The sequence below is a fragment of the Neomonachus schauinslandi genome, chromosome X (assembly GCF_002201575.2).
Source record: "Neomonachus schauinslandi chromosome X, ASM220157v2, whole genome shotgun sequence".
Lineage (NCBI taxonomy): Eukaryota > Metazoa > Chordata > Mammalia > Carnivora > Phocidae > Neomonachus > Neomonachus schauinslandi.
In genome coordinates this window covers 120,059,962-120,086,590 of record NC_058419.1, presented here as the reverse complement: position 1 = coordinate 120,086,590, position 26,629 = coordinate 120,059,962, and the positions used below count along the sequence as shown (strand labels likewise).

The 26,629-nt window shown below is 48.1% G+C and overlaps 1 protein-coding gene across 1 annotated transcript in view; it reads right to left on the bottom strand.

The window, feature by feature from the left end:
* Positions 1–24,076, bottom strand: part of GPR143 (G protein-coupled receptor 143) — a 38,559-nt gene extending 14,483 nt beyond the window's left edge. The window contains exons 1-8 of the mRNA XM_021677608.2: positions 23,794–24,076; positions 19,545–19,654; positions 18,572–18,666; positions 11,337–11,429; positions 8,305–8,414; positions 6,133–6,241; positions 4,747–4,864; positions 3,254–3,497 (exon numbers count right to left, since the gene is read on the bottom strand). Coding sequence (XP_021533283.2) covers positions 3,254–3,497; positions 4,747–4,864; positions 6,133–6,241; positions 8,305–8,414; positions 11,337–11,429; positions 18,572–18,666; positions 19,545–19,654; positions 23,794–24,061 — 1,147 coding nt within the window. The 5' untranslated portion in view covers positions 24,062–24,076. The remainder of the gene's footprint in view (positions 1–3,253; positions 3,498–4,746; positions 4,865–6,132; positions 6,242–8,304; positions 8,415–11,336; positions 11,430–18,571; positions 18,667–19,544; positions 19,655–23,793) is intronic.
* Between the last annotated feature and the right edge of the window lie 2,553 nt (positions 24,077–26,629).

Below are 26,629 nucleotides of genomic sequence, written 5' to 3'. Positions count from 1 at the left end.
GTACAGGGACAGGGAAAGAAAGAATCCCAAGCAGGCTCCCTGCTCAGCGCAGAGCCATGATCCATGACCCTGAGATCATGACCCGAGCAGAAATCAAGAGCCGGATGCTCAACCGACTGAGCCGCCCAGGTGGCCCTATTCCTAGCTTTTTTATTTTGTCCAAGACACTGTGAGATCCTTGGGGGCCAGGTTTGCCCCTCTGGTCCCCTCACCCCACACAGCTCCCAGCATAAGGCCTGGCAGAGTTGTGGGAGGTCATTGGTCATTATTACCAGAACCAAGTACGGCTCTATCCAAATAATGCAGTTTTATTCAGCCATAAAAAGACTGAAGTTCTGACTCAAGCTACGATGTGGATGAACCCCGAAAACATGATGCTAAGTGAAAGAAGCCAAACACAAAAGGACAAGCGTTTGTCCATTTAGATGAAATGTCCAGAACAGGCAAATCCATAGAGACAGAAAGTAGATCAGTGGCTGAGGGGAAGGGGGAATGGGAAGGGGTTGAAAATAGGTATAGGGTTTGCTTTGGGAGTGATGACGATGTTCTGGAATTAGATAATTGCACAACTTTGCGAATATACTAACACTCAATGAAGTTTAAAGTAACTTTAAGAGGATGAATTTTATGGTATGTGAATTAGATCTCAATTTTTAACAAAAGCACGGGAGGGAGGCAAAGGCAACATGGGACTAGGGCCAATCTCTGCAGCTACAAGTCTGAGGGACTTCACTAGGGAATGCCAACACCAGCGCTTGTGTAAACATCCAAACGCCAAGATTTTTAAGATGTTTCCTTATTGCACTATTTCCCCAAATATAAATTGACTAACCAAATGGAGTTCAAATTTCAAAGACAAAGTCTCTGTCACGCGTGAATTTCTCCATTCCGTCAGCCTTGCTGAGGGCTTGCACTGAGGAGGAGGGAAGGGAAGGAAGCTTTGAGACAGCGGCCAGAAGGAACCCATGCCCTGTTTCTATTGGCTCTGTTTGCTTTCTCGAAAAGCTCTGTGTGAATACTCTCGACCTTCAGCGCAGACCAATGAAAGCAGGGGACACACTGACTGGTCTTGTTCCCTGGCGGTGACTGGGGCTGGAGGCACGCTGGGATGGTTTTTATTGTCATTTCTAATGTTTCACTTGACTTCCAAAGATGGGCTTGACCACTCTGAAACACCAGGATGGGAATCCAGCAGAACTGAACAGATCAAGATCAAATCTTTTGGCTCATTCCCCAGGTGGTCCCATGCTAACAGCAACTCTCGGTGTTCTCTCATCCTTGACTAAGGATTTGCACCAGAGAGAAAGTCGATAAGCACATGGTCTCTGCCTTTTTGCTTTAGCCAGAAATACTGTTTTTCTTCGAGGCTTCCAATTACAATCAGACAATACTCATCTCAGAGAATCAATCTATCAATTCATCCCTATATATTTTGGCCCCGAGAATAAACCAACCTGGTCATCTGAAAACAAACCCTCCTTCAATGCAGCTGAATTGAAGGAATGGAAAGAAACAAACTCTAAAGCCATTTCCAAATAGCCTCGGTGTTATCTTCCCTTCTCTCAAATTTCAACATTATTTCCGTACAAAGTTGTCTGGATTGTGTGGTGTTTGTCTTTGACTTCACACGTGAGAGTGAGTGTGTGTGTGTGTGTGTGTGTGTGCGCGCACTTAGCTCAGACAACACGTTGGGGAAAGCAAATTTTTGGATCCAAGCTTTAGGACAGCCTAGTTATTCTGAGATAATCGTTCTGAACTGGGGGGTCACTGTGCATCCAGGGGATATTTGTTGATGTCTGGAAACAGTGCTGGTTGTCACCATCAGGATGGGTGCTCCTGGCAGTGAGTGGGCAGAGGCCACATCCTCTGCCCCACATCCTACAGTGCCCAGGCCGTCCCCAGAACAAAGAATTCCCCAGCCCTAGATGCCAACGGTGCTGAGAATGAGAGACGCGCTCGGAAGACAGACACGGTAGATGGGGCGAGAGGTTGACGGAGGAGGCTGGTCCATCCATCTCTGCCAGCCCCAGCGTCAGCTGAGGAAAGGTCAAGAAGCCTCTATGTCCCAGAACACACTCAAGTCGACCTTCTTCAACATTCTCTCTGGCTCTCTTTTTAAACAACCAGTGGGCTACCATAACATTATAGCTACCAAAGGCCTTCTAAGGATCAATCTGCTTGTAGATTACAAATGATTAGGTCAGTTAAAGCTCTGCAGAACTCAGAGTGGTGATTTTCAAACTCCTCCTCATCAAAAGATACATCTGGGCTAAAACAAAGCTTTACAAGGAACCTCAACAGGGAGAAGACTGGTACATTAGCAAAAAGTCGTTTTGTAAGTTACAATCTGGACTGTCATCAATTAGAACGATAAGGCTGCTTTTGTCAACACGAAACTCTGAAAACCAAACACTGAGGTCTGCAAGTGACCTGCAAGTTTCCTGTGTTTTGATTTCATCGCATCTTATCCAGGAAATTCAGTTTCGCAGGGCTAAGGAGCTGGAAATGTAGTTTTAAGGAGCTCATCTTCCCAGCTCTGGGTAGCCCTCGCTTAAACCGAGAGGGCAGGGGAATGTCACTGAGCTCCACGAACACGTGAGCTAACCTGTTGGACAAGTTAACAGGTTGCCGGGCCTGGGTGGGTTAGTATTTGGTCACCAACACATTTCAGTACGCACAACTCTTCCCACAGATTTTCGTGTACATCTTGGAATTGAATCATTTCCTAGATGTCTAAAGGACCACACTCGGGTTCCAGAGAACCCGGTTTGATGTCTGCAGGGCAGTTTGAAGGGCACGGCCCTACAGTCGTTAAGTGAGAAGGACAGATCCGAAGAGCCCGCCCTGGGGTGGGCTTTTCACCTGCAACGGCCCCACGTGAGCCGGGCAAACCAAACTGCACCCAGAACCACAGAGGACAGTCACACCATCCATGGCCTTGCAGCAAGGGCCTGGGAAGGGTGTGGAGTGACAATCCATGTCCTGTTCATGAAGCTATCCAGCCAAGGCAGGGCCCACTTACAAGTACGCAAGGCTACCGTGCTGAGCAACTGAGCGGCAGGTGCCATTAAAATGTTAAAGAGAGAGGCGGGTGATAACATGCCGGGTTAGCATCAGTGTCGGCTGCTTTCACCCTCCACTCACAGCAGTGACGGACGCCTCTCCCACACCACGTCACCTCCTTCTTTGATACCCGACTTCCAGGCTGGCCCTGGGGCTCCTCGACGTACGTGCCTCGGCAGACAGGGCTTACCTTCAGACAGCATGCTCAGCGCCTCGTCGGAGGTGTGCCCGCCCACACGCGCCACCTTCCTGCAAGTCGGATGCTCATGGGGCATGCGGGAGCCCTCCGGGGACAGGCAGGTCCGCTCCGCAGCAGAACTTGCCACGGACTCCCACTGAATCTCCTTCCTGGGGGACTGAAACTGCAGGCTGCATCCCGTCCAGCCGTAGAAGGCCAAGGACAAGAGAAATCCTTGGGCTGGATTCAGTATTCCCTGGGAGGCAGGAGGAAAGGACACGGGTCGGTCGGCGCCGCGGACTGGGAATTAGAGCATCATGTCCACTCGCGCACCCTCTGGGCCACCTCGTGTGGAAGTGAGCCGCTTGGCCGGTGTGGGGCACGACGAAGACTGGCTTGAGGCGCTGCACCTTCCAGGGTGGCTTGGCTCTCCGACAGAGAGGCGCTTTCCATCTTGTGCTCGCGAGTCAGAATTTGATTTAACGAAGGTACCCAAGGCCAAAAATGAGTCTAGAGAACATTCCTCCACTTGGTGTGGTGAGTAGCCATGAAGTGAACCAAAGGAACCAAGTGAAACTCCAAAGCAAAGGGGTGGAGGCAGGGAACGCTGGTCTTATTATAACGTCCTCATGAGTCAGATTCTCCCTGATTCTGCAGCAACATATATATCAGCTCTGCACAGGACAACCCATACGTCTCCACTAACACTTTTGTCTCTTCATTATGAATGCAATACAATGGAAACCTTGGGAGAATGTACTCATGCGGTTTCCACCTTACTCCCATGTTGTGTATTTCTATCCAATGTTTTTTCACACACACTAACGTGTTATTCTGTAGTTGTAACTAGCCTGATTTTTATATCTTGCATTTTTCACTGAATACTAGAGATCTCATAACTGTCACATTTAACACCTGCATACCATTCCGTCGAGATGAAAAAATGTAATTTACTTAGCCATTCCCTTGTATTTCTTTAATTTGGGTTGCCTATAATGCTTTCTTTTTTTTTTTTTAAGATCTTATTTATTTATTTGACAGAGAGAGCACAAGCAGGTGGAGTGAGGGAGAGGGAGGAGCAGGCTCCCCGCTGAGCAGGGAGCCCGATACGGGGCTCGATCCTGGGACTCCGGGATCAGGACCCGAGCCGAAGGCAGACGCTTAACTGAATGAGCCACCCAGGTGCCCGCCTATAATGCTTTCTAATGATGGATCAGGTTACAAGGAATACCTTCATCCCTATAGCTTTTTCACAGGCTGAAATATTTCTTCAAGCTGAATTCCCTGATATTTTGTTCTGAAAGGTCTGATACACTGTGCCAAACTGATTTACCAGAGTTGTGCTCATTTAATTACTGATCCCAACAATGAACAGGACTAGCGAGCTAGCAGATCAAAGCCAGATGGAGGTCCCGAGGAACCTGTTAAACTCATCCATCCTACTTCTGAGCGGTTCTTGTCTTTGTTTTTCAAGAAAAAAAAAATTAAAACCAAGACTGACCTACCATAATAAACCACGTGGTCTTAGCCGCATTTCTGACAGGTTTCAAAGAGCTCCCGTTGACATCTGCTTGCATTTCAAGATAGAATAAAAGGCTTTCATTGATGATGTTCGGCAGCCAACTGTCAGCAAGAAAATAACCCAGGGTTATACAATTCACTTTTAAATGCTGGGTGTCAGGGAATATGTCTTCTAACACCTGCAAGTCCTGGAGGGGGATCCATATGAGCAGCAAGGAGGAACTACTGCATCCAGAATTTAAGAGATGTAAGTCCTTTTCTCAAGTCTAAAGCAGAGATCAGCAAGTCTTTCCAAGGGTAACACTCAACACCACATCAGTGTTAAGGGATCTAGCAGTCTATGAAATAACCCAAAACTCATGTTTCATTTGAAGAGTAATATAACTTTTTGAGGGAGACCTCCCAAAAATCTTGCTATCTTTTGTTTAAACTTTTAATGTTATTGTTGGTAGGCCAATGAAATTTAAAACGATGAGCTGAGTGTATTTTTAGAGGGAGATAGTCTCCATCTCTCCTAGGAGAATGTCCAAACAAACCTCCTCCTATCGGATAAATTTTTTTTTAATTTTTTAAATTTATTTATTCATGAAAGTCAGAGAGAGAGAGAGGCAGAGGCAGAAGGAGAGAAGCAGGCTCCCGCCTAGCAGGGAGCCCGATGCGGGACTCGATCCCAGGACCCTGGGATCATGACCTGAGCCGAAGGCAGACGTTTAACCATCTGAGCCACCCAGGCGCCCCTCGGATAAATTATTAACAGCACAAAGACACATCCTGTTTTGCAAACTATTGATTCACCCTAGCAAAAGGTTTGCTGATTTCCATCTGTTTTGCATTGGTTACAGATCCATTTTCGAAGCATCCACCTGAAACTTGGGGCCGAATGCCGGTGGTGGGGCAAACTGAGGAGCGAAAAATTGCTCTCTACACTTCTTGACTGCACCGGAGTCGTCACACCAAAAAATGTACCCTTGCCTTTGTTTCTTGTCAGATACAGGAATTCTGGGGTCCAGAATGAACAGAAACGGGTAAACTTTAAAAGCGTGGTCAAGCGCTTTATTTCGGAGTTAGCCCTAACAGCGCGAGTAAACACTGGATGCACTTTTGGGATATAACAAAACTAAACTCGGGATTTTTTGTTCCAAGGGCTTTACATATATTCTGAGCAGATGTGACTATCTTTCCAGGAGCTCATACGTCGTGGACTTGCCTTCCTGTCTCATGTGCATTTCCTCCAAGCGCCCCAGCACAGTATCAAAGATTTCCTTTCCAAAGACTCTTCCCTTTGCAACTTTTGGGTCATGCTTGGAAAAATGTGCTGATTGCATATCCCTTCCCAGGGGCAATTTAAAAAAATATAGATGAAAGGTTACCAAATAATGAAAACCAGCATTATTTTGAAAAATCGGATCTTGATCATGGCTCCCATCCGTCTCTCGTTCTCTGTGTAAATGCCTTGTCTTCCTTTTAGTAAAGAGGCCACTGCGAAAACAAAAACAAACAAACAAAAAAAACAGGGGACCTGCATGTAACATTCATTATTCGCCTTTCCTGAGTGACAGGGAAGGGCGTCAATGAGGATGTCAGCCCCTCAGCAAAGGCAGCAGAGCACGAGGTGGGGCCCGATACTGCCACTCCTCCCTCCCGGCTTCCAAGCTGCGGTTCTCACACGCTCGAGGGGATGCGGAGTCTTTCAAACCTTTACTTTGTTTCCTTTTCAATTTTATTTATTTGACAGAGAGAGTGTGAGCGAGCACAAGCAGAGAGAGAAGGAGAAGCAGACTCCCCGCCGAGCAGGGAGCCCGACGTGGGGCTCGATCCCAGGACCCTGGGACCATGACCTGAGCCACCCAAGCGCCCCTACAACTTACACTTTCAAATCACTGTAGACTTACGTCAGAGTTGCAAAGATAGCACAGAGAGTTTCTGCGGACCTATTCCCAGATTCGTTCAATGTCAACATCTTACACACCCAGGCTCACATTTGTCACAAGGAAAGGATTAGCAATAGTGCTTTACTATTAATTAAGCCCCAGATTTTATTTGGATGAGTTCAAGAACTATATTTTTTTCAAGAACGGTATTTTTAAAGGTTTATATTTTCTATCTTAAAAATGATGCGTACTTGGGATGCCTGGGTGGCTCAGTCGGTTAAGCGTCTGCCTTCGGCTCAGGTCATGATCTCAGGGTCCTGGGATCGAGCCCCGCATCGGGCTCCCTGCTCAACGGGAAGCCTGCTTCTCCCTCTCCTTCAGCTGCTCCCCCTGCTTGTGCTCTCTCCCTCTCAAATAAATAAAATCTTAAAAAAAAAAAAATGCACACTTGCTGTTTGGGAACATTGAAAGATTAAAAATTTCTCCTTATAGACAAGTTGGAAAATATAAAAAAGCTTAGAGGAAAACGAATGAGCCATTGTCCACCCTGAGACCAGCACTGTGAACATCTTAATGCATTTCTTTCCAGTCCTTTCCATATATGTGATTTTCATTTGTTTGATGTAACTGACTCAGCACTTTTATGCAATTCTATTTAAAAAGTTACTGTATTTAATATACTGTTTTTAAAGGCAGACCTGAAAGAAAAGGGATCCAAAGAGCCACAGTGAGTTCCCATTCCTAGTGATAGAGTCCTTTTAATGTTTTAAAGTTCTATGATCAACAGCTGATCCTCAATCAACCTTCTGTTAAGATGCACTTTTTTTCAGATTTTGAGAGAGAGAGCACACAAGAAAACGTGCACACACTGGGGGGAGGGGCAGAGGGAGAAGCAGACTCCCCACTGAGCAGGGAACCTGATGACGCAGGGCTGGATCCCAGGACCCCAACCTGACACAACGCTCGATCCCAGGATGCTTAACAGACTGAGCCACCCAGGCCAGGCCTGCACTTCTTCATTCCTATTCTGCACTTGAGAGATCCATGGGGCTGAAGGTTGGAGGGTGCTCCTTGTCACACTTCCTTGAGGATGCAGTGGGGACTGGAATGCCAAGTCCCCAGCCTCAGCGGAGGTCTTTCCAGGGCTTTCTGCTGGCTCACAACATCCTTCTTATCCAGTCCTTACCATTGCATTTGACTCATTTCCTGTGCTCTACTTCCTGTTTCCTGCCCAACTGAGAAAAGACAGAGGCCAAGCACATCATGGGAGCAGCCAGGCTCACCACTCTTCAGGCCAGACTCCATCCCTTCCCTCCCCCGCCCAAGCCTCCCGCTCCACAATTTTCCAAGGGCACTCCTGGGGCCTGCAAGCCACATCAAGGGCAGACCCAGCATGAGCCCAGATGGAAACATAAAGTCCACTGGTCCTGGCCTGGAGCTATTAAACGTTGGCAAAGAACTGACGTAGCCCATCACTAAAGAGGCTTGCTCACTTCATTTATTAAACCTGCTCACTTTCTCCAAGTGTACTGTGCTTATGTCTCTGGAGGATGACAAATGAAGTCAATTGTCCTGGATGATTCCAGAAGGACGAGACACGCCATCATCTGAGCCCAAGGCATGGAGCCATACCCCATGGTCCTGCACCCAGAGAGCTTCCCTGTTATTCACCTGCAGTCACTGTCTTTTGGAACAGGATGGGATTGGCCACAAACACCAGCAGCAGCGGCAAGTATGTGGTGACATAGTGGGGAATGGCATGCTCCAGATCCCGCTCACACCTGGGGGAGGAAAACCAAGTCATTCTCGAAAACAAGGCTTTGCCTAAAATATACATACTTATCTGGAAGCCGAGATAAGAGGAGGAGAGTGAAAAGGGAAATGCATAAATCCACTTCTGAGTCTGCCCAAAGGAAATCTGACTCACAGCTCATGTCTGTGAATAAGCAATAAATCACTGAAGAATAAGGGAGATCAATCATGTTTCTACTTGTCTTGTAAATGGAAGGACCTCTAAGGCATTCCACTGGGGGACCTTTTAAAGGGCCCTGCTGGGAAAAGGAAAGATAGAAACAGACACACTGGAACGGGGGAGTCCCCGCACTGGGTCTCTTCAAGGAGAAAAAGACCCAATTCAAGTAGAGACAGAGGTGCTCAGTGAAGTAGTGAGGTTTTAAGCACTTACTCGGCACTATGCCTAGCCAGTCCCGTGAAGATCTAGTCCCTCCCCTTCAGCACCCCAATATACCCAAACTTCTTGTTCCAAAGTAAGTGTTTCTATGGTTATGCATAACAATCATTTCACGGGTGCTTTTCAGGGAAAAGGATCGGAATTTTTTTTTTTTTTTTTTAAGATTTTATTTATTTTGAGTGCCCGGGTGGCTCAGTCGGTGAAGCGTCTGCCTTCGGCTCAGGTCATGATCCCGGGGTCCTGGAATCGGGCCCCGTGTTGGGCTCCCTGCTCAGCGGGGGGCTTGCTTCTGCCTCTCCCACTCCCCCTGCTTGTGTTCCCTCTCTGGCTGTGTCTGTCAAATAAATAAATAGAATCTTTAACAAAAAAAAAAAAAAGAAAGAAAGAAAATGTGGGTTTATATGAATTGTTGGGGGGGGGGAAGAGTATGTTTTTGATAACACATGTATTTAAAATTTTTCATGCTGTTGAGTATTCTTTTATATTTTATAATAACGATGTTGCAAGAGTCATTGAATAGGGGTTCCTGGGTGGCTCAGTCAATTAAGCATCTGCCTTCAGCTCAGGTCATGATCTCAGGGTCCTGGGATCGAGCCCTGTGTTGGGCTCCCTGCGTGATGGGGAGCCTGCTTCTGCCTCTACCCCACCCCCCAAGAATAAATAAATAAAATATATTTTTAAATTATTTATTAGAGTATGAGAGAGAGAGAGAGATCATCAACAGGGGGGAGGGCTTAACCAACCTGAGCCACCCAGGCATCCCCAAGGATGGGAATTTCTACTGAAGGATCATGGGAATCATGAGTCACCATGTGATGCAGCGGAGTGCCACACAGGTGTGAGTTTACCAAGGTAAGAACTATCGGCTAAGAAATGCACAATGTAACAGAAAAAAGGGCAAAGAGGAAGAGAGAATCGAAGGCAAAGGGGAGAGAGGTTGCTTAAGCCAAGCAGGAGATAGAAACGCAGATGGAGGAACAGCCCCTGTGGCCACAGAAGGTGGAATGATAAAAATGCAAGCACTCTTGTTTTAATATGCATGGAGTGGTCAAATCAGAAAGGGAAAATGATAGAAAATGCAAAAAAAGTCAGGAAGGGAAAACGCAATGCCACCTTTTCTCACCATCAGGAGGAACACAGTATCACCTTACAATGCTACGTTCCTTTAAAAGCAGTTTTCATTTGCAGCTGTGAAGGCTCAAATGCGGTCTGGAAAGGCTTGAGGGGAGAAACAAGTGGAGGAAGAGCCATGATTCTGACAGAAAGACAAAAAGTGAGCAATGAATGAGAGGGTGAGGATGGGAGCCTGACTCAGGCCCAGGAGCGGCCTCCGAAGGACCACGGGGGCGCCTCAGAGCTCCTTGTAAGCCCTGCAGCAATGGCTCCCTCCTGCTCACAAGCAACCTTCCCAGGAGGCTCCAGGAGCCCGCAGGTAAGCTGAGTGATGACAACTCCCTTTCCAATTAAGTGCATTCCATTGTAACAGCCACTGTCACTGTATTTGTCCTTTTAAAGTTCCTCAGGAGAGCAGCTGTATGAATGGATCTACACAGAACTTCGGGAGTATTCACCGTCAACTAGGCAACACCAATCTAGAGATGTCGGAGTAGCTGCAAGAAATTAAAAAAGGAGCAGGGGAGAAATGGTCTAACCATGAGTCAGCAAACTTTTTCTGTCAGGGAACATTTACAGTAAGTATTTTATGCTCTGTGGACCACACACACAGCCTGTTGAAACTGACACTGCAGAATGAAAGCAGCCATAAATCGTGCATAAACAGATGGGCATGACTGTGTTCCAATAAAACTTTATCTACAAAACCAAGCAGAGGGCCGGATTTGTCCTCAGGGCTGTGCTGTGTTGATCCTTGTCTACACTGCCCTAAAATCACAAAGAGACAATGTCCAACCTGTTTTTCAGCTTTCCATTGTAAGTTAGAATATACATAACTTGGAGGGACCGTGAGGCCTTACAAATGATTGCATTGATGAGATTTGTTTTTTTTTTTTTAAAGATTTATCTGTTTGAGAGGGAGAGGGAGAGAGAAAGAGCACGTACAAGCAGGGGGAGCAGCAGAGAGAGAGGGAGAAGCAGACTCCCCGCTGAGCAGGGAGCCCGATGTGGGACTCATCCCAGGACCTGAGCCGAAGGCCGAAGCTTAACCGACTGAGCCACCCAAGCGCCCCTGCACTGATGAGATTTTAAGATTGAAGAAGAACCTGAGACCATTTCAGATCTCTCTCTCACACCTAGAGCTGCGTGCACATCCTTACATGGGAGACACACCGAAAGCTCTGTGTGCACAAGCACCCACCTGCACAAATGTGAAAGGCAGAGGGAGGGAAATGAGCCCAAGAGTACAAGGTATTGTAGTGAGCCCCCCCTCCCCGGGGGTCAGCTGGGTGGCTCTGTGAACACTGGCCTGACCTGCAAGGGGCCCGCTCTGGCTCAGTGCCCACGCATTCTCTTCAAGAGCACACAATGGGCTGGGGAGCTGGGAGTCCCGACTTACCTGGACACAGAAGGGTAGTAGAGCAGGACCGCTCCCTCCACGCAGAGCAGGGCAGCTAGGCCCCAGGCCATGAGGCGGTAGAGCAGGATGGTGCTAGGGGAGAAGGACAGGGGGGCCTTGCCTGAGAGGAGGGATCGGGATGCCCAGCCACAGAAAGTACCAGACCCACTCCCGGGACCCAAAACAGTCAGGAAAACATACACTGAGCAAACCCTTGGCAAAGATTTGCCTTATTATGCCTCTGAGTTTTTATTTTTTAAATGAGATGAAATTCACATAACATAAAAGGAACCATTTTCAAGTGAGCAACTCAGGAGTATTCAGTAAATTCACAATGTTGTGCAGTCACCTCCTCTATCCAGTTCGGACATCGTCATCACCCCAGAAGGAAACCCCAAACGCACCCCCCCGTTCCTCGTGCTCCTAGCCCCCAGCAACCACCAGCTTCCTTTGTGTCTCTATGGCTTTTCCTATTCTGCACAATTTAGGCAAATGGAGTCATGCAGTATGTGGCCCTCTGTGTCTGGCTTCTTTCACAGCACGTGAGGCTTGCAAGGGTGAGAGGAACAAGGAGCAGGTAACTCATCAGTCCTCCTCAGCAACCGGCTTACCCGCTAAGTGAGGAGCTCCTATCCCCAAACCTTCCCAGAGGCACCTAAAAGTCAAGGGTCTCCATGCTCAGTCCAACCCAAGGTCTCTGAAGAAATGTGTGCGCATTTGATGTTCCAGGATAGTGGGGAGCTTCCCTTCCTCGCCTTCCTCCCCCACGCCCACCATTCGCTGCATGCTTCACATTCCTGGACCATCTCTACCCTTCATCTTCCTACGCCCACACACCTCGCCCTTTTCCCTATAGACCGGAGGTCAGCCAGCCCTGCAGCTGGGGGCTGGAAGACGGATGCACAGCTCTCTGACTGCGCCAATGCAGCCTTTAATCTGCCTCCTCTGCGCCACAGGACAGGGGGCCCAGCGCTCCATCGGATGCACTAACCACAACCCAAGACTCTACCAGACTCCTGGCAAATAGTGCAACCCCCCACCCATCAGGATTTTAACTCTGAAGATCAGCTGTGTAGACAAGGGAACGGTCAGGGATCTGAGTGAAGGGATGCCCTTCTAGAAGGAGACAGGAGGAGAGAGCCAGCACACGGGAATGAGCTTCAGGAAGAAGAAACATTTCACAGCCAGCTCTCTGGAAGGCCACAAGGAAACGACTCCAGCCTGTTTCCTCCCAGTTCTGGAGCGGCCCTGCCCTATCTCTCTGGGTTTGGGAGCTGGTGGGGTGGGTCTTGCCCAGAAGTCAGAGGCTCTGCATGGAACAAAGGAAAAAAGGAGCAGCCTTCTGCAAGGACTTGGGTGACTGTAGAGTGCAGACCCTCACCTTGGGCCAGAGGAATCTAGGAGTGCTGAGAGGTGGGAGACAGCAGGCCAGGGGGTGAGGCCAGGCGAGGGCAGGGCTGGGGGTGGCCACAGTCCCGTCAACGGTGCTCTGGCTCCGGATGACCAAGCACAGTGGAGTCAGACTGGCCAGGCTGGTCAGGCGGCAGCCACTTTAGGAACTGATACAACCCCAAACCCACAAAGGTGGTGAGCCTGAGCTCCCATGCGTGCACAACGAGGAGGAGCAGGGGACTGCAGATCCTCGTCCCTTTATCTCACCACTGGACAGTTTCCAGGTCCAGGCACGCAAGAGCCCTCCCCAGACCCCCTTTCTCTCACACTCATGTTCACGGAGCAGGTAGACTTCAATTTAGGGCCTTTCCCACAGTCTCAAGCACCTTCTGTCGTTGTTTAAAGCCTGTACATCCTGCATCGTGAGCCAACGTAGCAGTTTAAATTTTAACTCAAAATCTGTCTTAATGACATTTCTTAGAATTAGGATTTTCAGAAAGATTCTCCTGTGCCAAAGAAAATAGCCGAGGACTGGAAGGATCTAGAAGGGAACGTGGCATTTAATCCAGCCATTCCTGCAATACCTTGCCCCCTGCCTTGGAATTCCTCAGGACCCATCCCAGGGCAGCTCCAGTCTCTTAACTGCCACCTGCAGAATCACCTGCGCCCTTGGCTTTGGGAGCAAGCTGGCTCTTAGCAGAGAAGCTACAGGTGCTTCTGGACCCACACCTTCAGCTCTGGCTCCAACCACCCTGTGCTGGCCCCTAGGCGCCCTCACACCAGGAAGCATGGCTTCTGCCAGGGATGAGGTAGGGGCTGGGTCTCTGTGGCTCCAAACCACCTGTCTTATTTCTCTGCTGTGTTCCCTACTCCTTTTTGTTTAAGGTTTATTTATTTGAGAGAGAGAGAGAGAGAGCACGCACACAGAGGGAAAGGGGGAGAGAAACCTAATCACACTCCTCACTGAGCCCAGTGCAGGGCTCGATCCCATGACCCTGAGAGCAGGACCTGAGCTGAAACCAAGAGTCCGATGCTTAACGGACTGAGCCACCCAGGTGCCCCATCCCTACTCCTTCGTGATGGGAGAGCCGACTTCACTCTCAAAGGTCTTCCTAGCGCTGGACACCTGCCCTTGCTCTTGTCCTTAGGAGGACATCTGGATGTTTCACATCTTTGGACCTTTGCATCCTGCATGACTGGCAGGTCCTTGGAAGCTATGCTCTGCCAGCATCCTCTCATCTCTGCACGCCCTCTGCATCCTGCCTACCCTTATTCTGTGCTCCAAAATGAGTTCCAAACATTCTTCTGGGCCTGAGGAGGGCTTCCTGATTGCCTGCCCCGGCTTCCAAGGGCTCTGCCTGTCTTCTACATTCAGAAAGCGGTCAGGCTGCCCCATCTGACCACAGCCATCCATGCGTGGGGGTGAAGCAGTGCACACCCCTGTGGCAGCAAACGGCGTACTCTGCTTCCAGCTTCCTTCTGGTACTGCAAGGCTCCTCACAGCTCCACAACTGGCTGATTGCGAGACCTCCAATCCTCCAATCCCTCCAAAACTGAGTGAGAAACCTATCAGACAGGAACACACACTCGCACTGGGCTTCCGGGTCACGGACCTCTCCTTGCAGCCAGTTGCTGGCCCAAAGCCATTTTCCCTTTTTCCTTAGTAACATAACCTGGATGTCATGCCAGATGGCAGTATGCCTGGCTAAGACTATACTTCCAACCTCCTCTTGCAGCTAAGTGTGGCCATGAAACTAAACTCTGGCCAATAATATGAAAGTGGAATTGTTGTGTAAAATCCCCAGGGAGGCTGCTTGAAGGGAGGTGCCTCAGGGGAAAACAGACCCTTATCCATTGCCCCCTTCCTCCTTCCTGCTGCCTGGAATGCAGATGTGATGGCTAGAGCTCCACCAGCCATATTGGGCCATGACACCTTGAAGTTGGAAGTCACACAATAGGATGATGGAGCATGAATATAGGAGGCGCTTGGGTCCCTGATGTCCATCATAAGGGCCCTGGATTGCCTACCTCTGGCCTCTTTTAGCACGGGAGAAAAATTATCTTGTTTAAGTCACTATTATTTTATGTATTTTACATAGCCAAAGCTAATCCTCACGGATATACCTGGTTGGCCGCCTCTGACCTTCACTGCCTTCCCTAGAGAATTTTCAAAACCAAGAATACACAGGTTCTGTACAGATGTGTAAAAGTTCAGGAGTGAAAGTAAAAAGGTGGAAGAAACAAGCACAAAAGTAAACACTAAACTTCAGGGCAGAGAGACCAAAGTTAATGATGAGGACATAGGAATAGGAGAAATACCATCGATTTTTTTTTTTTTTTAAAGATTTTATTTATTTACTTGACAGAGTGAGAGAGCACAAGCAGGGGGAGCAGCAGACTCCCTGCTGACTAGGGAGCCCGATGCGGGGCTCGATCCCAGGACCCCGGGATCATGACCTGAGCCAAAGGCAGATGTTTAACCGACTGAGCCACCCAGGCGCCCCTACCAACGATTTTAGGGCAAGGATCTACTAAGGTTGCCCAGCATATTCTACAGCCTGAATGTGATCTTTGTTTACTGATACTGGCTTTAAAAAAGTGAATTTATTCAGGAGTGCCTGGCTGGTTCAATGGGTGGAGCATGCAACTCTTGATCTCGGGGTTGTTGAGTTCAATCCCCACACCGGGTGTAGAGATTACTTAAAAATAAAATCTTTAGGGGGACCTGGGTGGCTCAGTCGGTTAAGCGTCTGACTTCAGCTCAGGTCATGACCACAGGGTGCTGGGATCGAGCCCCACGTCGAGCAGGGAGCCTGCTTCTTCCTCTCCCTGTCAGTCCTCCTGCTTGTTCTCTCTCAAATAAATAAATAAAATCTTTAAAAAACAATTTAAAAAGTGAATTTATTCAACAAATGGTGCTGTGACAACTGGACATCCACATGCAAAAGAATAAACACCCACCTTTTCCTCACCTACACACAAAAATTAATTTAAAATGGATCACTGGGGCGCCTGGGTGGCTCAATCAGTTAAGCATCCAACTCTTGGTCTGAGCTCAGGTCATGATCTCAGGGTCACGGGATCGAGCCCGACGTCAGGCTCCATGCTCAGTACAGAGTCTGTTTGAGATTCTCTCTCTCTCTGCTCCTCCTACCCCCAATAAAATAAATAAAATCTTAAAATATAATGGATCATAGGGGCGCCTGGGTGGCTCAGTCGTTAAGCGTCTGCCTTCAGCTCAGGTCGTGATCCAGGGTCCTGGGATCGAGCCCCGCATCGGGCTCCCTGCTCAGCGGGAAGCCTGCTTCTCCCTCTCCCACTCCCCCTGCTTGTGTTCCCTCTCTCACTGTGTCTCTTTGTCAAATAAATAAAATCTTTAAAAAATAAATAAATAAATAAATATAATGGATCATAGGCCAGGGTGCCTGGCTGGCTTAGTCGGTAGAGCATGTGACTCTTGATCTTGGGGTTGTGAGTTCAAGCCCCATGCTGGGTGTGGAGATTAGTTTAAAAAGAAAATCCTTAAAATGGATCACAGACCTAAATTAAAGTGTTCAAACTCTTTTCTTTTTGGCTTGGTTCCCATGTTTTTTTCAACTCATACAAAATAGTCCAGATTAATGAGTTTTAAGCCTCATCTTCCTCCACTTCCTCATCCTGGTTAATCTGGAAGTAACTCGATTTGTAAGTTTCTTTGCTATTAGCAACCATGAGCAACATAGATTATTCTTCTTCAAATATTTTTTGGTGAGTTTTCTCAAATACCTTTTGGAAAAAGGCACCTTAGGGGTACGTGGGTGGCTCAGTTGGTTAAGCACCTGACTCTTGGTTTCAGCTCAAGTCATGATCTCATGGGCCCTGTGATCACACCCCACATGGAGCCCCAAGGCCAGTTCTGAGCTCCGTGGGGAGTCTGCTTGAGATTCTCTCCCTCTGCTATTCCCCCTACTTTCATGTGCACTCTCTCAAATAAGTAAATCAATCTTTAAAATAAAATTTTTAGGGGCACCTGGGTGGCTCAGTTGTTAAATGTCTGCTTTTGGCTCAGGTCATGATCCCAGGGACCTGGGATCGAGCCCCACATGGGGTTCCCTGCTCAGCGGGAAGCCTGCTTCTCCCTCTCCCACTCCCCCCGCTTGTGTTCCCTCTCTTGCTCTCTGTCAAATAAACTCTTTAAAAAAATAATAAATGAGATAAAATCATTAAAAAATATATTTAAGGGGCACCTGGGTGGCTCAGTCAGTAAGTGTCTGCCTTCAGCTCAGGTCATGATCCCAGGGTCCTGGAATCCAGCCCTATGTGGGGCTCCCTGCTCAGCGGGAGTCTGCTTCTCCTTCTCCCTCTGCTGCTCTCTCTTTCAAATGATCTCTCTCTGTGTCGAATAAATAAAACTTTTAAATACATATATACATACATACATACACGGACACCCACACACATATGTATATATATAAAATGTAGTACATCGGGGTGCCTGGGTGACACAGTTGGTTAGCATCTGACTCTTGCTTTCAGCGCAAGTCATGATCTCAGCATCATGAGATCGAGCCCCATTGTCAGGCTCTGTGCTGAGTGTGGAGTGTGCTTGAGATTCTCCCTCTTTCTCTCTCTCTCTCCCTCTCCACCACCCCACTCCCCTGCTCACATGCTCTCTCAAAATTAAATAAAATGTAGTACATCCTTACGATGGAATACTACTCAGAAGCGCATAGGAAGGAACTATGGATGTTGCTGCAACATGGGGAAACCTTGAACATGTCACTGTATGTTTAAGAAGCCAGACACAAAAGGTCACGTGCTGAATGATTCCACTTCCAGCCAATGCCCAGAGTAGGCAAACCTAGAGACAGAAAATAGATTGGTAGTTGCCAGGGGCTGGGGGGTGGGGGTGAGGGGTGGGGGGAGGAATTAATCACTGGTAAAGAGATTTGGGGGGGTGATGACTAATGTCATAAAACTAGTTGGTGTGATGGTCGCACGATTTTGTAACTATACTAAAAAATAATGGATTTTATACACTTAAATGGGTGAAGTTTACACTACTTAAAAAAAAAAAAAAGGCAAAACAAGGGCTCCATCAGAAAGTGGGGACACACGCTTCCTGGAGGAGTCAGGGTACCTGGGCACTCACCCCACCCTGCCATGCGGCTTCCCTTGGTCACTTAGGTTCTCTGTATTTCTGTTCCCCCAACACACGCGCACATTCCAGTGGTAATCCCAGAGCACAGTTCCTGAGAGCCTATGATGTGCCAGGCACGATTCTGAACCATTTACACGCAGCACTGCATGGACTCTCCCAGACCTGAGGAGGGCGTAGTATTTCACAGCCAAGTCTAGAGAGCTGAAGCAGCTTGCTGACGGTTAAACAGCTGGTAACAAACGCATGGGGCACACCCCCCGGGTCATTTCTCCCAAGGGAGCCCCCCTGCAGCTCCAGTGCTCAGGTTCCGTATTTGGTGTAACATGTCAATACACACTTCAAAAACTTCTCTCCTCAAACCTTTAGATCGTCAGAAATTGTCTATGTTCATGCCAATTCTTTTTTAGTATGTGTCCAAAATGCAAATATGTAATTTATGGATCACTTGTCATGGTCTAAACATCCTCATTTTGAATCTGCCCTCGGCCTTTTATAAAAATGAGCTGCCAGAGAGGTTTCTCAGAGAGGGGCTGGCTGATGTTCTGCACTTGATCTTAGCCAAAAGGCCGAGAAGCGATGGGGCTGGCTGATGTTCTGTGTCTGCCATACTGAAAAATATTTTGGAACCCTCAGTAGTACCCCTGACCCTTCCTCATACGACAGAACCTGAGCAGAAAGCTCTTCTTGTTCCCTCCGAATATACCTGTGCCCTGCCGATCTCCGGATCACCAGATAGGCGTCAACCGCATAGCAAAACAGCCACCAGAAGCAGGCGCTATACAACAGCTGGATCCACATCTGTAATCAGGAAGAGCCTGGCATCAAAGCTCCTGGAAACAGGCAGCAGATTGCCCCATCTGTGAAACGAGCTGGCAGATGCCTCTTTCCTGTGACGTCAGGAAGCAGGACATGAAAGCCGTCCGGAGACGCGCGGACGGTCTGGGAACGCAAGGGTGGGATGCGGCCCAGGGCGGGGTGTCCCTTGGTGCTCCGTCTGCTCAGGGGGGGACTGCACTGGCCAGCCCTGCCTTCCGGTACTCTCACAGGCATGGAAGATGAAGGCCTCAGATGTGAGGCCTAAGCTGGTGTGAGGGCTCACGGCGCCTGTGAAGGAGCAGCTCTTTGCTGAGAATGAGGGAGTACGGGGCAGGAAAGTGCTTCCCAGAAGCGGGGCAGGAAGGGGCTCGGTATGTTATGGGCAGCACGAGACTGGTGTGCCTCCAGGGGTGGGCTGGGAAGCAGTGTGGGCAGAAGGGAGAGAAGCGGAGAATTGTGTTATGGCGTGGTACACAGAAGTATAGATACGTCTATTTCAATGCAGATTTTGTCAAGCAGAATACATCCAGTCAATCACTTTCTTCTTTCTTTTTCTTTCTGGCCAGCTGGTTTTAACTGCAGCTCAATCTAAGGTAATAAGGATGGTCTGTGTGTGCTCAGAAGTGGGGGCAGGAAGAACCACAATACAGCAGTGGTTCTCAAACCTCAGTGGGAGTCAGGAGCCCCTGGAGGGTTTGTTACTTCGCAGACCGACCCCACCCCCCAAGGTTCCTGATCAGCAGGCTCTGAGAATTTGCATTTCTGACAAACCCCAGTGGGCTGAGACCACGCTTTGAGGACCGCAGCCTAAGAGGAGCACAGGGGGGAGAAGAGGGTGAGCAAAAGCGAGGTGTACTTACCGCACTCCCCACACAGTACGCAGCAGGCCAAATGTCTGTCCCGTTCACAGCGGTGGGGTTGTCAACGAAATTTGGGAATCCTAGCCACACCGCAGACCGGAATACAATACCTAAGAGAGAATTAGAGGATACAGTCATCCCGCGGGGGATGCATTCCAAGACACCCAGTGGATGTGGAAACTGCAGATTGTACTGAATCTATGTTTTTTTCCCTTACGTGCGTTCCTGGGACAAAGCTTAGTTTATAAATTAAGCACAGTAAGAGATTAACAACTAATAATAAAACAGAACAGTTATAGACGGTCGTGGAAGTCATGCGAGTGTGGTCTCTCTCCAAACGTGTTACTGTACTCTCCTCACCCTTCTCGTGGTGGTGTGAGAGGATAAGGTGCCTGCGTGATGAGATGACGTGGGCATCGTGATGTAACGTGAGGCTGCCAGGACCTTCAGCCGGCACCCGGGAAGGAGGAGCACCTGTTTCCGGACCACAGAGCGCTGGGGGGGGGGGGGGGGGGGGGGACGGAACCCGCGGAAAGCCAAACTGTGGCTGAGGGTGAACTACCGTGCTTTGTAATGGTCCTAACTCACATCTAAAGCTGACTTGGTGCTCTCTAAAGTAGATGGATGTAAGGATAAATACCTGAGAAGGGACAGAGAAAGAAATGAGGGAGGAAAGAAACACACACTTGGGTGTGTACAGAGAGAGAAACAAAGGAGATCCAGGGAGTAATTATTTCGGTCACAAAGCAAGCCCAGGCACTTTGATTTCAACTTAAACCATCATTAGCCACAGTCCTATCCCTAATGTGTTCTTTGTTTACTCGATATGAAGCAACTATGTGATTAAAAATCTGTTATTTCTGGCTATTTTTTAAATGTCCATATTAAATATTCCTCACAGAAAAAAATGATTGAAAAAGCATGATTCTGAAATGTAAAAAGATAATTCTTTCATTCTCTGAAAAAAAAAATGCTTTTAAGATTTTCACAAATTAGCTCTCGGCAATTTGCTCTTGACATTTATTATTTGTAAGTTTTCTTTGCTACTAGACCCAAATTTCTAATTCTCCTCAAAACAGTATACATCCTTAAGGTACATATGAAAACTGCTTGTTAGGTAATGTGATATGCTTTGTCTAAGCGTATGCTATGTAAAACGATACTAAATGGTAACTGTAAACAGTATAAAGTTATATACTATGTACTCATGTACACTAATATAGTGTGTAATACACTATTAAATATACAATGAATGATACACTACTAGACACTGTAATACACCACCAAACTGACACTGCATACTCTACTACCAAATATATACTGTATAATGCATCGCCAAATACCGGGGCACCTGGGTAACTCGGTTGAGTGTCTGCCTTCAGCTCAGGTCATGAACCCAGGGTCCTAGGATCGAGCCCCATGAACCCAGAGTCCTGGGATTGAGCCCCGCACTGGGCTCCCTGCTCAGCAGGGATTCTGCTTCTCCCTCTTGCTCTGCCCTTCCCCCTTGCTTGTGCTTTCTCTCAAATAAAATCTTTTAAAAAAATACACTCTAGTGTGCGATATATTACCAAATATACATTATGTAATACAATACCAAATTTATATTATGCAACATACCTTTAAAGAGGAACTATGGACACTAAAAAAGATATTCTTCTCATTATCAAGCACTGCTCACAAAAATAATGCTTTTCTTCTGTAGAATGCTTTATCATTTTCAGCATCTAGCACTCCTCTGAGCTCAATAAATGCCCTACATATTTTTGTATTGATATGAGCTGATGAATGTCAACTTATTGTGGTAAACATTTCACAAGATGTGTATGTTAAGTCATTATGCTGTAGATCTTAAATTGTTACTGTGCCGTATGTCAATTATAACTCAGTAAAACTGAAGAAAAAAAAAAAAAACCTCTGCCCTATGAGGTAGGCATCTTAAGTATTTATTTTTCAGTGAGGTGTCAGTCACCAAGCCTTCCCCTTAATTCTGCCTCTGCTCATTTGTTAACACCATGCATCTCCCTTCCCAAACCAAGAGTGTATACAAATATTATTCCACCTATCCTCAAAAGATATTTAGGTGTATCTTTATTTCCAGATATTCAAGTTACAGAAACTAAACTGCTATTAAGATGTTTTTCCAGGGGTGCCTGGGTGGCTCAGTTGGAAGAGTATGCAACTCTTATCTTGGGGTTGTGGGTTTGAGCCCTATGTGGGGTGTAGAGATTACTTAAATAAAAAAAAAAAAGACGCTTTCCCAAAATATTTTAGCAGAATCAGGAAGAAAACCAATTTCTGATTTAATTAACCAGCACCAAGATGATTTTATCCCTAATACAAAGGAAGTACTTCTTCCTATCTGACTCCTCGGGTCTGAGAAAGTGACCAGAGGTTCCGCAGCATTTACCGGAAGTAAAAAAGGTCCTTGAGGGTCTCCAATCACAAGCGCATGGACCGGGAGAACGGGGCCCTGAGACACAGTCACCTGTAGCTCTACCTGCTCGAGGTGGGGTAGGAACTGTTGCCATCCCCTCAGGGCCCAGCTCCAGTACCATCAACAGCCCTTGCTTCAAAAGCAAAACGACTGAGAAGTACAATTCCGAAACGGTTAGCACCTGTCAGCCAAATGCAGAGTGTGGACTGTATCTGGATGCTGATTCAAACCAACCAACTGTAAAACAGCATTTATGACACAACCGAACATACAGCAATGACATTAAAGGACTGATTTTCATTATTTTAAGGTGATAATACTAATGTGATATATATATATACACACACACCCACATATATGTATTTCTTTTTTTACAAAGATTTTCTTTTTTTTTTTTTAAGATTTTATTTATTTATTTGACAGACAGCAAGAGAGGGAACACAAGCAGGGGGAGTGGGAGAGGGAGAAGCAGGCTTCCCGTGGAGCAGGGAGCCCGACGCGGGGCTCGATCCCAGGACCCTGGGATCATGACCTGAGCCGAAGGCAGACGCTTAACGACTGAGCCACCCAGGCGCCCCTGTGTACTTAATTCTTATCTTCTAGAGCTATATACTGAGATCTGTATGGATGAAGTATATACATTCTGGGATTTGCTTCAGATTAATCCAGTGGAGAGTGTGATACGAGGATGGAGTGTAGACAAAGCAAGGTCATGGGTCCAGGGGTTCATTATACAGTCTGTGTGATTTGTATATGTTAGAAATTCTCCAAAATAAAACCTTAAACAAATGGTCAGCACTATCTAGCTTAGAGGTCTGCAAAAAGTGCCATGCATGTTTAAAGCAGGGGTGGCAAAGTTTCTGTAAAGGGCTAGACAGAAAGTATTTTAGGCTTTATGGGCCATAATTTCTCTGCCAACATCCACCTCTGTCCTTATCACAGCAGGAGAGAATGCACAGGCGTGGCTGCGTTCCCATAAAACTGTACTGAAGGATACGGACATTTAAATTTCATGGTATAGTCATATGCCTGGAAATATTTTTCTTTTGATTAAAAACAACAGCAACAACAAAACTTTTGGGCCACAGAAAGGGCTGGCAGGCAGGATTTGGCGTGGGGGCTCCAGTTTGGCCACCTGTGGCATAAAACCCAAACCTGACAAAATATACGTATTTACATATATTACAGATATATACATCAAGTTTTCTTCCTGATTCTGCTAAATCATTTTGGAAATGATTTTGTGTGTGTGTATACACAAAATACTGTTAAGTCTCTCGCCGGCAGAATAATTATGGCTCCCTTAGAGTATCTGGCTTTTGCTTAAGTGCCCCGTCTAAAATTTCCTTAGTAAGCTTGCAGTAACAAACATTAGAAACTGGTTTTTTCCTTCAACAAATGTTCCCCAGGCGCAATTTTTACTGCCTATCCTGTTTTGCTGAGTCCCCCGGCCGTCCCGTCCGGTCCCTAGGGAGCCGCCTCCGGTTTCGTCCTCTCCGCTACGGGTCTGCAGACACCCCGCCCAACCCCGCGAGCCATGCTCCCTCACCGGGGCACCGAACAGGTCGCAACCCGCGGGCCGCGCGCGCTCACCCGGACACCGAGCAGGTCGCAACCCGCGGGCCGCGCGCGCTCACCGGGGCACCGAGCAGGTCGCAACCCGCGGGCCGCGCGCGCTCACCGGGCCACCGAGCAGGTCCCAACCCGCGGGCCGCGCGCGCTCACCGGGGCACCGAGCAGGTCCCAACCCGCGGGCCGCGCGCGCTCACCGGGGCACCGAGCAGGTCGCAACCCGCGGGCCGCGCGCCTTACCCAGGCAGCCGAGCAGGTCGCAGGCGGCGGCGGCGCGCAGGATGCGGACGGAGGCCGGGGCGCGTGCCGAGGCCGGCGGGGCTGTGGCGGGGGCGCCGGGGCCCGCGGGCCGGCGCCGGGGCAGCAGCTGCAGGAGGCCGAGCGCCAGACTGCAGGCGCCGCTGCCCAGGCACAGCGCGTGGAACGCCCGCGGCTGGAAGCTCAGCACCAGCTGTGTGGCGGCGTCCCGCGTGGGGCAGCAGAAGGTCCCGAGGCGTGGGGAGGCCATGGGCCGTGCTCCGGGACGCGCGGCTCGGGTCTGCCCGGACCCCCCACCGGCCCCGCCTGAGTCAGGTGCTGCGCCGGCCGGGAGCGGGGGGATCATGTGCCCGGAGCCCGCTCCCTCCCATGCCCGCGCGTGCGGAGAAGGCGCCGGCCTCGGTGGGGGCTGTGAGCCCTCTGCAAACGCCACGAGGTCTCACGAGGGCGAGGCTGGGTCTGGAGGAGGAGGAGGAGGAGGGGTGCGGGAAGGAGAAGCGCCCGAGGCCCGGCAGGTCAGCTTTCTCCACTTTCGCCGAGCCTTCTCCAAAACTGCCATCTGCCTTACCTGATCTGACCGGAAAAACATGCCTCATTTACCAGCTCTTCCCTATCTGGGACCCGACATCCCTAATTCTGATGTGCTACAGGCACCAAAACACGTTCCTCAACTCTGAGGCGACAGGTGTTAAAACAGCGCTCTTTCACGCCCCCCGCGCCCCCACGGAAACACTCCCGCAGAGGTAGGGGGGTTTCGCTGAAAATCAAATCTTAGACAAAGACGGGGCACTTCGCCTAACGAGACACGTGCACACGGACCTATTTTGCACCTTGCTATTCAGTGTTCCGTTTTTACTCAGCTTCAATATAGGTTTGGCATTCTGAATTAGCTTTCAAGAGTAATTATGGTTTTTTAAAAAGTTATTCAAGTTTATTCTGATTTCTTAACTGTTTTTGTGTGTTTCATTATGCATTGAAAATCAAGCTTTCTTGTACATGCATCAAAGTTTCAAAAATTATATCATCACCGGGTGCCTGGCTGGCTCAATTGGTGGAGCATGGGACTGTGGATCACGGGTTCTGAGTTCCAGCCCCACGTTGGGTGTAGACATTACTTAAAAAAAAAAAAATTTTTTTTAAATCACATAATCACTAATGACAACAGTAAACATACTGGTGAAGTTTAAAAACAAAGAAACTCTTCAAGGTTGAAAATAAAAAAGCCCCCCTCTAGGTTATAGCTTCACTAACCAAAGCTTTATTTAAAACGAACCCCCAAAACCCTATCAGATTTATCATCTAATAAATTAACAGGCCCATTGGCAAAGCGCAAGCAGCCACCCTTCGATCTCTGCCCCCAATAAATGGGCCCCTCTCAACCAAAGGCAAGGTGTCCCCACCACTCCTCCCTCCCCCCCCTTATGAAACACTTAAGTGCAAACACATGCCCTCCCACCCAGCTGCTCATCTACATTTCCACCCCACCAGCTTCGCAATTTTAAGTGAGGCAAAGTTTGGGCTCAGCTCCTAGGCCTTCTTCCTGGAAGCCCACAGGTCTGGGCTTCCTGTTGGAATTCATGTTAGGCAGGCAGGAGGCTGCCCTGCCAGATGGGAAGCAGAGCCTTTAACAAAGGGCTGCGGACACCAGCACTTCCAAAGGATCCAACCCAGCACGTCTACTAACAGGGGCAGCTGCTTTGATAGAATTCTGGAACAGACCGACATTGTTGAAACCTTAACCGCTCTTGGGTATTAACACGCTTGCTTGTAAAAACAGCAGAGAACATCATAGGAGTAATCCCCACACATCCATTTGTCAGTCCCTTAGAAAGCATGAATCCTGCTGTCTGTTTTGGACCATGGATCTCCTCCTTCCTTTGCTCTTGGAAAGCAGAGATGGCTTCTGGAGGACAGTGTGCGGAATGTGCTTTAAAAGATAAAAATGACAACGGGGCATCTGTACGTTTGCCCTAATGCCCAGGGTTTGCATGGCTAATCCATATACAAGTGCTACCGCATTTTAGTCTCTGCTTTGCACCCAAGCTACACATAGCCCACGTCTCCGCTTCCCACGTGCAAACCTGAGGGCTCTGGATGATTCAGGTGCCAAGTAGTCAAGGCTGAGGCCCCCAGGGGGGTCGGTAATAAAAGGAGGGAAATTATTACAAATGAGGAGTCCTAGGCCAGATCAGCTCAGAGGATTATGCTATGCTCACGTATGCTCAGAGCAAATGTGAGGAAGGATGGATAGGAAACTAAACTTTTCAACTGTCAGAAAGAACTTGAAATTAGTCTAAGAAATAAAACTGAGTGGATGGAACTAGAGGATATTATGCCAAGCGAAATAAGTCAATCAGAGAAAGACAATTATCATGATTTCACTCATATGTGGAATTCAAGAAACAGAACAGATGAACACAGGGGAAGGGAAGGAAAAAGAAAACAAGACGAAATCAGAGAGACAAATCATAAGAGACTGTTAACTCTAGGAAACAAGCTGTGGGTTGCTGGAGGGGAGATGGGTGGGGGGATGGGGTACCTGAGTGATGGAATGTGCACTGGGTGTTATGTGCAACTGATCAATCACTGCAGTCTACCTCTGAAACTTATAATACACTACGTTAATTAATTGATTTTAAATAAAACTTTAAAAAATAAAACTGATAACAAACTTTTCGTGCAAGAGTGCAACTACGATACGAAAAAGTAGACCAGTAAAGCACACGCACAGCAGGTGGAAACATCTGAAAGTATGTAGATGTGAGAAATGCAATGATACTGCCAAGCCAATCAGCTGAGCCCGAACAGGGAGAGATCT